At 44.7% G+C, this 17,077-nt stretch overlaps 1 protein-coding gene across 9 annotated transcripts in view; it reads left to right on the top strand.

The window, feature by feature from the left end:
• The window catches only part of pcnt (pericentrin), a 37,313-nt gene that overhangs the window by 13,209 nt on the left and 7,027 nt on the right, over positions 1–17,077 (top strand). For 8 of the 9 annotated variants that reach the window (XM_019872450.1, XM_019872459.1, XM_019872451.1 and 5 more), the window contains 27 exons: positions 72–264; positions 333–465; positions 1,077–1,530; positions 1,697–1,894; positions 2,092–2,163; positions 2,549–2,653; positions 2,807–2,959; positions 3,802–3,936; positions 4,867–5,027; positions 5,826–5,998; positions 6,070–6,254; positions 6,365–6,527; positions 6,738–6,980; positions 7,904–8,136; positions 8,914–9,021; positions 9,396–9,416; positions 9,923–10,159; positions 10,299–10,472; positions 10,545–10,697; positions 10,790–10,966; positions 11,218–12,138; positions 13,277–13,447; positions 13,791–13,980; positions 14,630–14,955; positions 15,294–15,396; positions 15,470–15,642; positions 15,742–16,008. In XM_019872450.1, coding sequence (XP_019728009.1) covers positions 72–264; positions 333–465; positions 1,077–1,530; positions 1,697–1,894; positions 2,092–2,163; positions 2,549–2,653; positions 2,807–2,959; positions 3,802–3,936; positions 4,867–5,027; positions 5,826–5,998; positions 6,070–6,254; positions 6,365–6,527; positions 6,738–6,980; positions 7,904–8,136; positions 8,914–9,021; positions 9,396–9,416; positions 9,923–10,159; positions 10,299–10,472; positions 10,545–10,697; positions 10,790–10,966; positions 11,218–12,138; positions 13,277–13,447; positions 13,791–13,980; positions 14,630–14,955; positions 15,294–15,396; positions 15,470–15,642; positions 15,742–16,008 — 5,622 coding nt within the window. The remainder of the gene's footprint in view (positions 1–71; positions 265–332; positions 466–1,076; positions 1,531–1,696; positions 1,895–2,091; positions 2,164–2,548; positions 2,654–2,806; positions 2,960–3,801; positions 3,937–4,866; positions 5,028–5,825; positions 5,999–6,069; positions 6,255–6,364; positions 6,528–6,737; positions 6,981–7,903; positions 8,137–8,913; positions 9,022–9,395; positions 9,417–9,922; positions 10,160–10,298; positions 10,473–10,544; positions 10,698–10,789; positions 10,967–11,217; positions 12,139–13,276; positions 13,448–13,790; positions 13,981–14,629; positions 14,956–15,293; positions 15,397–15,469; positions 15,643–15,741; positions 16,009–17,077) is intronic. The other variant, XM_019872453.1, reaches the window with a different exon arrangement.

A 17,077-nucleotide genomic window follows, 5' to 3' on the forward strand; every position in this document is an offset into this window, starting at 1 on the left:
ATGTTTTTTTTTTTTTTAAATGACATTTGTATCCTAATCATACGATTGCTTAACTGTAATGTCTGTCGCAGCTGAAAACGGAGTTTGACCAAGAGCGTGTCAGCCTCAAGGAAGCTCTGACGCAGCAAGGTGAGGAGGAAATGAGGAGGATGAGAGACGAGCACGAAGCCGAGCTGTCCACCATCAAGACTGAGATGGAACAAGAGAAGACGCGCTTGCAGAAAGCTTTCTCAGAGGAGAAGGAAAACACCCTGAAGAGCGAGAGTAAGATTACTCGCGTGAACAGCGACGTGGCCGTCCTTCAGTTTGTAACGCTGCCACTTGTGCCATAGGCCCCCAAGCTCTTAAAACTAAGCATGAAGTAGAGCTACAACGGAAGAAGAGCAGCACGGCAAAGGAAATGAAAGAGCTCACGGTTCTACTCCAACAGCAGGCTGAGGAGCGACTGAAACATGCACAGGACCGGTGAGAGATGTGTTGATAAAAATCATGTCATCGTCGCAGTGACATTGACCATGATTCATTATAATGTGATGACATTGCTCGTAGATTTTCAGACCACGGCGTGAAAATGAATAAATAGTGGTCCTTTTGTCTGTTATGGTGTGAACTGGATTACATCCAGAATGTTGTACTGCTGCTCACATCCAATTGATGTCATCGGTCACACATAAGGCTGCGAGCTAAAAGTGAAAGATGCTCTTTGGAAGCAAACGTGGGAACATTTTGCATTTTACGAAGAGAAGGGAAGCACAAACTGGACAAGTAGTCTGGCGTTTTATTGTGCCTATCGCAGAAAAAAAAAATCTAATATTTTAGCCTTTTTTTCCATTTTTGCAACTTTTTCCCTTAGTTACAACTTTTGCGCAAGATTTGAAAATGTTTGCTCATTAAAAAAAAAAAAATTATGCTGAGTTCACCGCGTGCAATAAGTGTCGGCCAATCGGAAAAGTGTGTGTATGGCACGCAGTCCCTCCCTTCCCCTAATGTCATATTTTATTTCCAGTGTTGCATTAATATTGCTTTGAAAAAGTAAAACTTACTGTGGTGTTCATTTAATACTTTTTTTTCTTCAGATTTGAGGAAGAAAAAGCCGTGTTAGAGCAGTGTTTAGCACAGAAGAATGAAATCTCTCTGGCAGAGCTGCGGAACAAACATCGCACTGAGATGGAGCATGAACGAGCAGCCCTCGCGGACAAACACTCCAAAGAGATGGACTCTCTCAACGCCAAACACAAAGAGCAACTGGACTCGCTCTGCACCAGGCACGGGGACCAGCTTGCGTCTTTGACTACCCGACTACAGTCGGAGCACAAAGGCCAGCTTGATGCTTTGGAAGCGGCCCTCAATTCCAAGCGCAAGGAGGACCTGGAAGCCCTCGAGGCCGTGTTTCAAGAAACCAGTCAGGCCCAGCTGGAGGCTCGAGAAGCGGAGCTGGCTCGGAAGCACCAGGAAGAGACGGATGAAATCGAAAAGAGGATGCTCAGTAATATGGACACCTTGGAAGCCACGTACTTAAAGGAAGTACACGTAAGAACTTGTCGAACTTCAGATTCCCAAGAAAATGTACGAATGCCAAACTGCAAATATGCAGGGGTTTCTTTGCAACCTGCGATGTTCTGCAAGCAAACCAGAATTTGTATGGTTACATTTTGTTGTGATTGTATTTCTAATTCTTCTTTCTGCCTCATAACAGGCACTGCGGGATGAAATGGTGCAACTGGAACAGAGGCACCATCAAGACCTCACCGGTCAAAAAGCGGAGCATCAGCACGTGATGCAGCATTACGCCGTGGAGCAGGAGGCTGTCAGAGAAGAGCTGCGAAAGGAGCTCGCTCAGATGCACCTGGACAAGTTTAGGGCCTTGGCAGCTGAGCTCAGCCAAGTTCACCAGGTGAACAAGAAGCCAAACGTTGTGAAAAATTGCTTTTTTTTTCTCATGAAATTGAGACTTTTTTCCTATAGCTTGAACAATTACAGAAATGCAGTCATGACAATTTTTTTAATTTCAGTTTTATTCCCCCCCCCCCCAAAGTTAGGTTTTTCCTGTAGCATTACATTTCCCTTCTAAATTTACTCTGCTTTATACAGACTGAACTGTCTGCTCAAAAAGAGTCACTGGATGCCGAACACTGCAAAGCTCTGGGTACCCTGAAGGCGCAGGTACTCTCATCGAATCATGCCAATGATGTGTTATACTGGTTATATTCATGATTCAAATAGTAATAAGTTGATCCATTTAATTGCACCGTATGGAAGTCTTTCCTTAAACTGTGGCCTCTGCCCTAAATGACGTTGTGCCCCAATTAATCAGCACTTGTTTGGTCACAGCGAGTTTTTTAGTCGCACCTGTCCACTAACTAAAACGATGAACTTTATTTGAGGGAAAAAATGGCATTAATTATCATAAAAGGATTTTGGTTAAGAAAAAAATGATGCAATTTGAAAAGTATTCACACTGCGTTACCTTTTATATATATGGAGTAAAAGTGGAGCACAGTGAATACTTTCTATAGACCGTATAGTAAACGATTTCTTATCTTCTCAGGTTTTAGAACTGGAGCAGCAACACAGCACTGCTCTTGAGGAGCTCACACAGGCCTTCACCACTGAGAAAGAACAACTCCATCAACAACACCAACTCCAGCTACAGGTGTGTGTGGTGTGTTGTAGGTTGCTACTCACATGTTGTCCGTGTCTCAAACAGACCATTAGAGAGAAGTTTAGACAATCGTCCATCCCTCACCTTGGTGTATTTGTGCAGTTCTGTGAAACTAATACATGATTCATTGTTGCTCCATCATAGGAGCTTAAAGGAGCCTCTGCGCGGGAACTGGAGGCATGTCGTCGGGAGCTTGAAGAGTCGTCATCCAGGCAACGGCAGCACTTCCTGGAGGAGGTGGAGATCCTCAAAGTCCAATCCGGGGAGCTGTTGCAAGACAAGATTCATCACCTGAAGGTGGAAGCTGTTTTTTTGGGGTCAGGGAACTTTTGTAGCAGGTCTCAGAATTTACTTGACTGGGTTTTACAAGATGAAAAGCAAATGTATTTAAATTAGAAGTTGAAACTATGATAGAAATGTTTTTATATACCACTAGAGGGAGCCAGTTCACCACTTGTAGAACCGAAACTACATTTTGTGAATCACTGCTTTATGAAGCTCCTCAACTCACGCAAACAGTTGCATTTCACAAACAGCGGATAGGTGTTTTTCTGTGAATTAGGCTTGGCTAAAAACATTTTTTAAAAAAATGACAAAATTGAGAATATGCAGGGAGTGCACTGCATGTCTGTTAGTTCTTCAATTTATCTAACTGTCGTTTTGAGCCAGCATTATGTAATCTCTATGGATTATTTCCTGCTGTTGTGTGGTTGCTACATTGCGTCTTTAATCTCCAGATGCACCAGTTCATTTGAAGGTTTTTTTTTTTTTCCCTCCCCCCCTCCCTTACCCCTATTGGACTCCTTCCCAGTGGAGCTTTATTCAAACCCAGTTTCTGTTTAATCCTGCCATCATATACGAGGCGGTGCGTGCTTGTCAGTCTGTCTGTATGTGCTTTGGTACATGCGTGTTTTTGCATCGCTGCCATCTGAACTTGCTAAAGGGGATGGATGTAAGCTTTTTATCCGTTGATGCGTAAGGTTTTTAGGATGAAGCTTCTTTTTTCTTTTTTTCTATTTCTCTCTTTCGGACAGTTCACTTGCATCTTAAAAGACACAGCCAAAGAACGACAACAAACAGAAGCGCAAGCGTTGTTTTTTGTTCCTCCCCGCAATTCATGCATCGCTATTTCTCTCAAGGCTGAGAAGGAGGCGGAGCTTGAGGACCAGCGCCAGGCCTTGAAGTCTGAACAGGAAGAGAAGGAGCGCAACTACACCAGCAAAATGAGTCAGCTCACCGCACAACTGCAGCAGCTTGACGCTGTGGTTGCACAGGTACTATTCACACACATGCAGTCAACAACCTATTAACCTCGATCATGTATGATACATATGTGCAATTCCTTGATTTGGCTGTAGGGAAAATAGTTATATCAAAAAATAGTTTTACTTATTTATTTATATTTTTTATGACCATGCAAAAGTCATGGCCACCGGTGGATATACATGACGCATGCTTCTGTTTTATTCTATTTCTTCTTCCATCTCTTCTATTGTCTATTTTGGCAATAGTTTTGGTGCATTGCTGCCTGTGGAAAGAAGGTGGCAGCAATGCACAGAAAGTCAACGGAAATTTTGGGTGCCAATCCGAGTCACACCTGAGTAGAATTTGCAGGATCAGTCAAACAATGGGAAAAAAAGTACGATTTGTTAAAAAAAAAAAAAAAAAATTGTACCCTTTTCCACTTTTGTGGTGGCACATAAAACGCAGAAAATACCTTGTTAAACATTTTCCAGAATATTTTAATTAAGATTTGTTTGTGGTGCTGCAAATGGCAGGTGAATGTGTGCATACACTTTGCTGTTGTCATAGCACCTGGCACTTGGCTGTTTGATAGAAGATATTAACGCATACACTTAAACCTCTCCTCTATCATGACTGAGGTTAGCAAAGAGCAGCTTAAGAGAGGGGCTGGGAGGGTTCTGTTTCCCAGGCAACGCCATTGTTTGGCTGATGCAGGTGGCGGCATGAGACATTTTTAACGGGAAGCAGGAGGGAGAGTGAAAAAGGAGGGAAGTTCTGTTGGTAGCGGTTGTGGATAATGAAATAAGGACACTTGGATGGAAAGGTCAGGAAAAATGTAGTCCTAAAGTTGGACAAACTTTTGTTTTTAAGCCAGAATGCACTAGATGCGTATTTTAAAAGTTTAGGATTCATGAAGAGTGTTAATAGCATTCACAAGTGTCGTCTGTCTTTCCTCTCAGTTGCGGGCAGAGGTTGGCTGCCTGCAGGGAGAGTTGGAGGGAAAGCGTGCTGAGATGGAGACCCTGGACACTCTCCTTCAAAGACGGGAGCGTGAGAGTCAGGAGGGAGGCAACCTTCTCAAAATGCTCACCGATGACTTGCAGACCGCTAAAGAGGAGAGGTTGGTCTCCATTCAATACCTTTTTTTTTTTTTTTTTTAAATATAAGAATGGGCAAAGAAAAGGTTGGTTATTATTTTGCCATCAAAACCACATTTTAATTGTTGGTACTTTGAGAAGAAAATGACTATTCAGATGTTTGAGGCGCCACTAAAGCAAAATTATTAGCATAAAAGTCTCTGTTGCCAGAAACACAAGATTATGTGAGTCTTGAAAGATCAGTGAGAATGCATTGATTGGCACTCCAGTGGTTGGTCTTTTTTTCTTTAACGGTTGGCATTGAAAGAGTTAAGGACTTGAGGTGTTTGTATTTGAGCTCTTTGATCTCAGGCGGTCTGAATAGAGTGGCCTGGCTGAGGTGGAGTTTCGGTCTTGGTGACAGGTAAACGGATGATTCATTGTTCCATTAGTGTTATACCGGACATCACAAAATATAATAAAACATTATCACTGTCAGGTTTTATAAAAGAAAAAGATAAATCTAAACTACATTGGTAAGATTTACATGGGTCATTGAATTGGCTTGGCTCTGATCACTGTCAGGTTTTATAAAAGAAAAACATATATCTAAACTACATTGGTAAGACATAAGATTTACATGGGTCATTGAATTGGCTTGGCTCTGATGTCATAGACAGTTGGGTCACCAGGCCTTATTTCGAGGCACACAAACTTGTAGATACTCATCTTGCTGAAGTCCTGGATGTCAATGTGGTCAATGTACTTGACCTCATAGGGATGGGTCTTTTTTTTTTTTTCCCCCCTCTGATGTGCGTCATGGCTTCTTTTTCTTTGTGTAGACATAAACTGCACCAGGCCAACGACAAGCTGAAGAAGGTCCTGATTGAGATGCTTCGTAGCACAGTTGCTACTGAAGAGCTCATCGGCAAAAAGATTAACACTAGAAGCAACATCTCTGATGAAGCTACTCATCAGAGGAGCTCATTAGGGAAGAATGATGTACAAGAATCAGGTGAGTCTTTTTTTTTTTTTTGGCAGTTACTTGTGGACTTTACTCATCAATTCACACTCCCGTTTCAATAGGCATTTCGGTTGCAGATCTGTCTCTGCCTGAGGACTTGGAACTGACACACCAACTCTGCGAGAGTCTGCTGGTTTCGGACATGCATATTAATCCTGGAGGAGAGGAGGCAGCCATGAATGCCTGCAACCGACTGCACCATACAGTCGATACACTCCTGGACCTGCTAAACCAGGCCAATGCACAGGTACTGTACACTGTGCGTTGGACCTCCTAAGATCACAGATAGCAAGGGCTAAATTGATCCCCAGTTGCCGAATACCTCTAACCCGGTTGTAATCCTTCCTCCAACTGCAGCTGGAGCAGACACATCACGTCCACTTGTCTCTGGAGGAGAGGTTCGCTCAAGGCCAAGAGGATTCGGCCCAATTGCTCAAGCAGCACAATCTCTTGTTGCTGCAGATTGACCAGGAGGTCAGGTTGAAGAGTCAGCTGGAGCTGGAATTCCACAAGGCTGAGGGTGAGCCAATTTATTGTTGAAGGCGATATATTATATTAGTGTTTAGCACAAGTCTGCAAATGTTCTCCTCAAGCTTGCACCGGTTTTCTCCTAGAACTCATTCTATTATATTGATAATGGTGAACGTAATTTGATTAATTGTTCCAACTCTATAATCATGTAGATTCTTTCAATTTCAAAGTAACAATGCGCCCATCACGATACATTCAGGGCTCCTGGAGGGTTACGTGGCTGACAAGGCCGGTCTGGAGGAGGCCTTGCTGCAGAAGGAGGCGCAGGAGGAGCGCCTAGTGGAGGAGCTGGAGGACCTCCGGAGGAAGGCGCACCAGACGGAGGGCCTCTGCGCTGAGCTGGAAAACCTGCGAGTCAAACACCAGGAGTTGAGCGAGGAGCACGCTGCACTCCTGCGCCAAAAGGAGCACCTCTCCGCCGGTCTCGGGGAGAGGGAAAAGGGTGAGTGGAGCGACAGGTCCGAAAATGTCCCCTTCACTGAGCGAGCTTTGGCATGCGCTTATGTAACGGGACTGCTCAGATGTGTCTTCTCTCCTCCAGGCTATTGGCTCAATTTAGATCCTGCTGCCTGTTTGTAGGTCAGAGTATGCTTGCAAAGAGGAGGTGGGGAGGCAGTGTGCTGTGTTTTTTGGTTGCTTTCATGCCGGCATCATTGCCAGTACGCCCGCTTGTGGTAGATGCACTTGCAGTGTAGTGCCGTGTTCTTTATTCCTTTCCTTACATTTCCTTCAAATGTTTGCAATCTGCCTTTTTTTTAATTTTTATTTTATTTATTTTTTGGGGATGATGTGTTGCTCAGGGGTGGAAATTTTGTGTTAAGTTTCTGGAAAGTTTGATACATTTCCATGCAAAGTTGAGACTTGGATTTTTGGGAGAAATATTCCAGTTTGGAAATTTTCCGTTAGAATTCACTGTGATTTTTAGGTTTATTTCATGGAAAATATTATATTGCTGCATAAATATCAGGGCCCAATTGATATGTTTTGTTTTATTATTTTTACGGGATTTCAATATTTGGAGGAATAAAATTCAATCTAAACCCCTATTTTTATCTTATTTAGTTAGTATTTGGGTGGGGTGTTCAATGTCATCTTTGTCTAATTTTGTAATGTGTTTAAAAATAAAAAAAAATCAGCCATAACAGGGACAAATGCAGGGACATTTTGAGTTGACTCTTGAAGTCCTCTCTGAAAAGATAGGCCTGAATTTTGTAAATCAAGAAATTCCCATAGAAAGTTTCCATTTCTTGGAAGTTTGCACCCCTTTTATCTGTGTAACTGTATGTAATTACCCAACATCGAACGTACAGTATGTGATCTTGATTGAAGATGGCGATAACGTTTCACCATTTCCCACCCCCAAAGGTCTGCTGGCAGAGACTGAGCGCCTGACCCAAGACCGTCTCGACCTACAACGGCAGGCTGAGAAGGACCACAGCTTTCTGTCACAGCGCCTCCGGACTCTGGAGAGGGAGCTCGAGGAACAAGAGATGAAGGGCCAAGAGGAGCTGCTGCACCACAAGAACCATATAGAAGACCTCAGCCAGCAAGTGCAAGCGCTGGAGAAACAGCTCAAGCACAATCGACAGTTCATCGAGGTAATGGGAGAAATCTCTCTCTCGTAATGTTCCGAATTCCTGTTTCCACGCTGGTGTCATATAAAGCAGATTGACGGTGCTGTTTGCAAAGGGCTACTTGGATCTACGTCAGCTTCACATAGTGAAAGTCATTTGATTCCACTTGCAACCATAAAGTGTTCCTGCTTTGCTGAGTACTTGTAATCTGCTTTTGCGTACAGTATGTAGATAAAAAAATACTGTATATACGAAAGCTAAAAATAAATACATTAAACCTGCGCCCATTTGTGAAATGCAATTCCTGCAGAGGAGCAACAACAAAGTGAGGCTCATTGTGCGTTTGACGCCGGAGGAACCAGATTGGTAAACGTCTCAAGATGATGCAGAGAACGGTTACGGATCGCTACTGGCAGGAATGGAAGTTAACAGCTGATCAACAGCAACACTAAAGAGTCGTTTGTGGTTTACAGTGCCTCCACTTTTGAGTTCAGTTCATTCTGATCTACATTTACTGCAAGCTCCGTTAGCTTGTCGATCGTCTTTTGCATTATGTGATAGCATTTAAGCGGATTTTCATTCGACAAATTGAATGTGGTGCCACACCCAGTTGAAGTTTACTGTTAAATTAAACATAAAACCAGAGTAACACTTGTATATAAAACAAGCAATCTCCTTTGCTTTCCGCTTTGGATGGGCGCTTGCTTCAAGACACGAATCTTCAACAGTCGGCTCACCAATTATCATTTCCATCCCAATGTTTTCATGTAAGTGACTTGGATTTCATTTGTGTTCGAACAGGAACAAGCCGTTGAGCGCGAACACGAGAGAGATGAGTTCCAGCAGGAGATCCGACGGCTGGAGAGTCAGCTCAGGCAGATGGCCGGCGGCGACGTCAAAGGGCATAGGGTGAGCGCTCCCTGCCCATCTTAACAAATTCACACACCCAATTATTATTTTTTTAATTAATAGATCCAAAATGCGAAAGATGAGAGGTGCATGAATGTGTGTCATAATGATGCTGTTTAAGAATTAAACAGCTCTTAATCCGTAGCCGCTCCCTGCCCATCTTAACAAATTCACACGCCCAATTATTATTTTTTAATTAATAGATCCGAAATGCGAAAGATGAGAGGTGCATGAATGTGTGTCATAGTGATGCTGTTTAAGAATTAAACAGCTCTTAATCCGTAGCCTATTGGTGTTTGCTTGAGGTTGGAGTGATAAAACAAAAGCTTGACTTTTGCCATGTTTTTATTCCTGTGCTGAATGGACTGCTGTAGTTTGAGGACTTGGTTTTGCAGGTACGGACTTAAACCAGAGCAGACTTCTCTGCATCTTATGCATGGTGTCCATTGTTGCATCATTATCATTCCTCTTATGCCCTCTTTCTTAATTTTTATTTGTAGTGGCCCCTTTCGTCATCTTGCATGCATTCATTAGCTTCCTCCTCGTCTAATTCCTTCTTGATGTCCATGCCGTCCCCTCCCCTTTGAATGGCTTGACTTCATCATTCTCACCTAGATGCTGCTCATCGGGAATGGCTCCTTTTTAGTTCCAAATCATACACGGTGGAATTTCCAAAGTCAAAAGTCATGCTCGGATATAAAAGATTTCAATATTAAATTAAAACCTTGTTAGAAAATCTCGTGAGACTTCAGGACAGGTGGGAAAGGTGTGGAACACCGTTCACTTCAAAACTTCAGTATCACACGAGGGATTGCAGATTCTGACTTTGGAGGTTCCACCAAGGCTTACAAATTGCATTGCTACATTACAGTCTTATTCTGCCCCCATCATATTTTCCAAGGTGGAGAGTCTGCAAGCCATCATCAAAGACAAGTTGGAGGACCACGCCTCCTTGGCGGCGGCCAACCAGCTGGCACAGAGAGAGCTTGCCGAACGCAACGAAGAGATCGACAAGCTAGCTGTGCGAATCCGTGAGCTGGAGCAAGCGCTGCTCAGCAGTGCCGAGTGTAACGGAGCCGTTGGCCAACTGGAACAAGAACTCCACCGGGCCAAGTTGAGGGAAGAGGAGCTCACGCAAGTGAGAGCTATTTCTATTTACATATTAAATCCCGGCGTATCACTTGCTGCCCTCAAATTTTGGCTTGCAACGCTCTTAAACTTAACACGGTCATTTCAGCCTTACGTTAAATGAATCTATTCTTGAACATCCTTCTCAGGATAAGCAGGCACTGGAACAGCAGCAGTTGTCCAATAGACTTCAGATATCTGCGCTGCAGTCCAAACTGGATGAGACGAGACACTGTTACCATAACAGCACGTGGGAACCGACCCAGGAGCTCAGGGATGCTCTGGACGCGGCACAGCAAAGCCTACAAACCAAGGAGCAAGAGGTATGGTGCATTTTGTCTTTGGTTTACAGTGTTTTAACAATTACAATTCCGGCGAATACATTTTTTTTTAAGGCGGATGTTCTACTGGGTCAACTGGACAACGTGCAGAGGGACTTAAGCATTAAGGAAGCAGAGCTGAAACACCTCACGCTCCAGCTGGAGCGACTCACCAGTGAGAACACAGCACACGTTAATGAGCTCCAGGAGCAGATTGAGGCCCTCAAGGTAGGCCTGTCCTAAGAGATATGATTATTTTTTTTAAATATACTTAATACTTGTATACTTGTTTGACAGCCGCCTTTTTTTCCCCAAACCAGGAGCATTTGTCCGCCCTAAGCATTCTGGCAGAGGAAAAAGAGGGACAAAGAACGGTGGAAGACCAGAAAGAGGAGACCCTCCCCTCTGCTCTACTGGAGGAGAAGAACCACGAGATTGACCACCTCACCACTGAGATTGAACGGCTGCAAGAGGAGCTGGGGAATACCAACAATAAGGTATAAAATAATCATAAAGCCTGGATTCCACTAGGGGTTAAACGAGTCCTTAAAAAAAAAAAGCCAAATAGTACATGGACATAAATGCGTTGGTATGCTTTTATTTTGAAGTTGTTGTTCCCAGCAGTGTGTGGTGGTGATTGTCCTGATCATCTTGCTGTCACAAACTGTTGCCACCAACATAAACACAATGTCAATACCTATTTACGCTTGATTAGTATTTGACAATTTTGTATTTGTTCCCCTCAAAGGATTTGGAGGCCGAACTCCACGACCTAAGCTCGCAAGTGGAACATCTCCGGTCCGAAATTGCCAGGTTGCGCCAGGACAGGCGGGACGAAGAGGAGCGCCTCCATGAGGTCATCAGCACACTGCAAGCGGAGCTCTCTACGCTCGGGCCCAATGTGTGCGAAGTGAGCGACTCGCAGGACGGCGATAGCATCAATCCCTCGCCGACTCCCAGCCCCGAGCCTCAAGGCGGGCCCAGCAGCCTGAAGCACGAACTCAGCTTGACTCACTCGACCTCTTCTCGGCCCCTACGCTCACGCCTCAAGGCTCTTCAGAGTCAGCTGGAGACGGCAGTGGCGGAGAAGGAGGCCTTGGAGCATTTGTTGCTGACCCAGGAGGAGGAGTACAGAGGACACGGCGAAGAATTTGGCCGAAGGCTGAAGGCGGAGCGGGAGAAAGCGGACGAGCTTCGAGGCCTGCTTGCTCTCAAGGAGGCCGAGTTGGTTGGCATCGAGGAGGAGAGGAGTACTTTCAGACTGCAAGTGCAGCAGGTGGATGCCCTGCAAAAAGAGAGAGACCACCTCAGCATTCTGGTTACTCAACTTCAACAGAAGGAGCAAGACTTAGTGAGAGAAGTTGAGGGTTTAAAAACCCAAGAACAAGAAATGAAGACTCACAGCCTGACTCTAGAAGCACAAGTCCAGAGGCTACAAGCCGAAGTGGCCGTCGCCGAGAAACAGGCCAGGGTGGACACCGCTCTCGAGACCGTCAGGGCAGAGCTGTTGGATGAACGGGAGGCACTGAGGAAGAGGGAGGGGCAGCTCCAAGAGGAAATTGAAAGGCTAAAACAAGAAGCCGCCGCACTGACGATCCGCGTTGAGGAGCTCACTTCTCAGCTCCCGGAACAACAGACTAGTCAAGAGGATGCTCAAAAGGAACTGTTGGTGAGCCTATTTTCCTCACAAAAAGAAGAAAAGAGCTAGCTCGTACTTTACATAAACTGTGTAATTTATTAAACTCATCCATTGGTATTTACACACACTCAATATTTGGTTGAAACCACTGGGTTGTCTCATGTAAATGCTGAGGATGTATTTATTGCTTTGGTGACCTTGCTGGAGCAACTTCTTTTCTTTAAAAAATGACTAGCAACAAATCTAGAGACTTTGAATGGAGTCGGAGAATCTCCAGAGGTCCCAAAAAAGCCAGACAGACTAGAATATTTTCAACCCTCTATTCAGACTGCAAATGGGTGACGCTTGCGCAAAGCCACCACTGATTCACTTAACTATTTTTGAGGTCAAGTTGACTTCTGTAGTGAATCATTTGAGACACAATCCACAGCACCTTTGCTGGAGTACTGTACACAAGTTTGCCTTACTGCAAGATACGATTAACCAAGCACACCATCAACCAGATTCAATTCATTAATGCATCTGTATTCCGAGTTTTCGGGTGAAGGACGGGCTTTTCGTTCAGGTAAAATCAAAAATCAGAAATTTATAATTTATTTCTGAAACAGTGACTACATGAGTTCATTGTAAGATAAATACTGTATGCGAGAAACCTGATATGATCAGCTGTTAAATAATACTGTACCAGTGCAGTTCATGTTTTCTCCACTTTTGGGCGGAAATGAGTCCTGTTTGGGGGTTGGGCTTCAGGGAGGTCATGCCTCGCTGCCACTTAAAAAGTGCAGTGCAATGCAGCTCTGCTAACACACATCTGGTTGTAGTTAGGGCGGAAGGTATGTCACGGCAACATCGCGGGGGAAGTGACATTGAAATGAGGAAGTGGATAAAAGATTCTGTGCTGGCTTTTTTTTTTTTTTAAAGCTGCCCCTTGTAAAGCTGTGTGATTTTTGTTCGCCCAGAAAGCTAATTTGGATTATGTTGGACTACTTAGTGTCTCTCTGCTGTGATCCAGCTCTGTTCACGTTGCGGTAAATTCAAAAACGGATCACGTTGGTGTCGTTGCTAAACAGTATTTGGTGCTCATTGAATGAATCTAACTCGAGAACTGGAGAAGTTAAAGTTGTCGAATGACGGACTAAATCCCAACGAGACCTTTTCTTTGTTTTAGACCCATGCTGAGGAGACTCTGGCTAAAACCGATGCCGCCTTAAGGCTGAGGGAGACGGAGCTGGCGAGACTCGGGGCAGAGCATCAGGCCCTGAGGGAAGAGTTGACCACTGTGAAACAAGACTTGAGCAACAGCACCCAAAGAGCAGAAAAACTATGCGAAGAAGGACAGGTAACAACCAGCCGCAGAAAATACTATTCTGGCATACGACTGTTATAAATGACGCAACTGTAACTAGTTTACGCAGTGCTTTCAGAATACATGGTCACAAGGCACAGTAGACATGCCCATTTACCTCTTTCAATTGTTTGTTTTTTTTTTTCCATCATAACTAAGTGACAGTAAATAATTTACTCAGAGTAATATGGAAGGATGAGTTAAATTTAGTAAAATATTTTTGGTTGAGTGAGATAATTTTTCATGGAAAGTCTCGACTTGTGGGAAATTTATTTTGTATTTGCTCACATGCATTGTATTAATACCTGACTGACCCTCTTTCATACTCCGTCGTTAGAGCAAAGACCGTGCCGTGGCAGACCTGGAGAACGACAACCGGCTGCTGAAAGTGGAGCTCGAACGCCTACGGGAGGACCTGAATGCGCAGGAGGAGACGCTGGTCCACCAGGAAAGAGAGCTGCATCAAACCAGACTGCGTGGTTGTCAATCAGACATGCTTGCTCACCATGAGGGAAGCTCATACAGGGGTAAGTCCTTGATGGCTTTGGCAGAATGTCTGTGGGTTGAGCACATGCTTCCCCAGGCATTAGTTAGTTTTTAATTTTATAATCTGTCCTGTTCGGCTGCGTTCTTCTTCTTCCAGAATATCTCCCCAAAAGCTTCCTGACTGAATAATTTCGATACTGAGCCCCATGAAGTCTTGCGTGATAGCCTCATGATGTCACCATGATCATCTTTTTAAAAAATTCTGGCTTTTGGCGCATATTTGCGCTTGAATTGGGTTCAATTTCAAACTGTACGACTTCTGAGGTTCATTAACTCAAATAGGTGTCAGCAGTATTGTGGTTCGTGTTGTCACGATACCAGAATTGGATACTATAACTGCACAAAGAATCTTGATACTGGAACAATATTCATGGCAAACACATAAAACATGAGGAGAAGAGTCAAATAATAGGGGTGAAACTCACTCTTAAAATACTAAAAACACATCCTGTCATTTTTACTTTTCTGGTACCAGTGTAACATGCAAGCCTTTATTTGTTTGTTTATTTGCTTGTAACAATCGAATGTCCTTCTTAAACTTACCTTTCAGATGTTTCTACAAGCCTTTATTTATTTGTTTGTTTATTTGTTTGGAACAATCAGAATGTCCTTCTTAAACTTACCTTTCAGATGTTTCTCAGAGGGCTTTCGAGGACATAATGAGAGTCTACCGTGACAGCATTTCTCTGAGCTCCCCGGAGGTGTTGCAGCACCTGGAGTGTTCCGAAGACTTCCTCCAAGAACAGTTTCCCGCATCGATTCTGGGCTCTCGTCTGTCTGAGCTGAGCGCGCTTGAGCTGGACCACCCTCGGGCCAACAAGTCCCCAGTGGCGGCAATGGAGCCACCTCTTTCCAGGACCATCACCCCGGACCTGAGCACACAGAGCAGCCACTCTCCTCGATCTCTCTCCGTCTCGGACAACTTCTCCATTGTGGACTCTGTCAGTGCAGCTAAAGTATGTACTCACCACGGGATTGTAGAGTGAAATTCCAAGATTTTGGACAATTTGAAGTTCAACTAGGTCTCTAAATGATTCTGCGATTCTCAAACATAATGGATGAATTTAATAATTGATTATTGTTGCACCTCTATAATATTTGGCAAGGACTCTTTCATATCAATTCGGCATTTACTGTACTAACGTTGCGCAACTCGCCGTGACCAGCTGGTCAGCTGTTAACGCAAGTACTGTAGGTACGTTTTTGGAACAAACTTCTCGAATAGCTGCATTCACGAATGCCTGTGTGCCAATCGGCTAGGATTGACTGCATATCAATATTCTGTTTCTCTGAGGTGTGTGATTTGGAAGGACTTGACCAAACAGCACCCCCCTCACCGCTCGGCTCTACCTCCTCCATATCGGTGCAAGAATGGGCAAGCGATGGCTACGGCAGCAGTGAGTAGCCATGAGCTCCCCAACTGCAGCACCGACTAATTATTAAAGCTTTTCATCATCGGTTATGCTTCAGACGTGAGCTCTGAGCTGGGCGCTAGGCTGCGAGTGGAGCTGGACCAGACTGAGAGACTGGACGCTCAGTTTGTGGAGTATCTCCGCTGCCGAGGCATGAATCCCACTGCTAATACTGACAGCGCTGCAGGAAGCATGAGCTACAGCGATGACCTCTTGTCTCCAGAACTTCAGGTAGACTCTTCCCCCGGCCTTATTGCACAATAGTGACAGTCTGTCACAACACAGCGGTTGGTGAATCGTTGCTCTAATCAGTGTTTGTGTTTTTAACAGGCCCTGTTGAGGAAAGTGTACCAAGAAGGCTGCCGACTGCTGACCTTGTCCCAGCGTCGGGCCTCATCCTCGTTCCATCCGTCATACTTGGCGGAATTAAACTCACCCTCGCAACTGCAGGAGAAAGAGCATCCTGCTCTACTGGGTCAGGGGGACAAGCTGTCCTCCAACCCTCCCATGGGGTGGCAGGAGGAGAAAAGGGCCCTGCAGAAGACCGTGATCACGCTACGTGAGCTGCTTTGCCGAATGGCACAGAGACATGCTCCTGTGAGTTTTGAATCGTGTGACTACCGCTGCCTTATGACAATGACCAAAACTTGCTTGTGGATGCACCTCCATATATATCCCACAAGGTTGAGGTTAGCTTCCATTTGCATGAAAAAAAAAAACCTCAAAATTTAATTCAGCAACACAGGCAATAAATCAGTCAAATGACATGGGAGTGTTTGTTGTAATAATGGTGCAACCAGTGTGTTTGATGCCCAGAATAAAATGTTAAAAGTATGTCATACAAATTCAATGACATAAATGTACGGTTGCGGCCTGCTGGTCCAGTGGTTAGCGCGTCGACTTTATAGTGCAGATGTCGTGGGTTCGATCCCGGCTCTGGCCTTCCTGTTTGGAGTTTGCATGTTCTCTCTGGGCCTGCGTGGGTTTTCTCCGGGTACTCCGGTTTCCTCCCACATTTCAAAAACATGCATGGCAGGCTTATTGAACACTCTAAATTGTCCCGAGGTGTGAGTATGAGCGCGGATGGTTGTTGGTCTTTGTGTGCCTTTGCTGGTAACCGGTTCAGGGTGTCCCCTGCCTACTGCCAGAAGACCGTTGTGATAGGCTCCTCCACCCCCCGCGACCCTTGTGAGGATAAAGTGGATCGTAAAAAAAAAACAAACTCAAAATTAAATTCAGCAGCACAGGCAATAAATCAGTCAAATGACATGGGAGTGTTTGTTGTACTAATGGCGCACCCCCCTTGTGAGGATAAAGTGGATCGGAAAATGGATGGATGGATGGAACTCTATTCACTTTTTAATTCCATCTCCAGGCTGACTCCAGAGGTGATGCTGACAGGGAGCATCTACAGGCAGCTAATGGTGCAATCAGTGTGTTTGACGCCCAGAATAACATGTTAAAAGTATGTCATACAAATCCAATGACATAAATGTACAGTTGCGGCCTGCTGGTCCAGTGGTTAGCGCGTCGACCTTATAGTGCAGATGTCGTGGGTTCGATCCCGGCTCTGGCCTTCCTGTTTGGAGTTTGCATGTTCTCCCTGGGCCTGCGTGGGTTTTCTCCGGGTACTCCGGTTTCCTCCCACATTTCAAAAACATGCATG

This window comes from Hippocampus comes, unplaced genomic scaffold (genome assembly GCF_001891065.2).
Source record: "Hippocampus comes isolate QL1 unplaced genomic scaffold, H_comes_QL1_v1.1 scaffold92, whole genome shotgun sequence".
Taxonomy (NCBI): domain Eukaryota; kingdom Metazoa; phylum Chordata; class Actinopteri; order Syngnathiformes; family Syngnathidae; genus Hippocampus; species Hippocampus comes.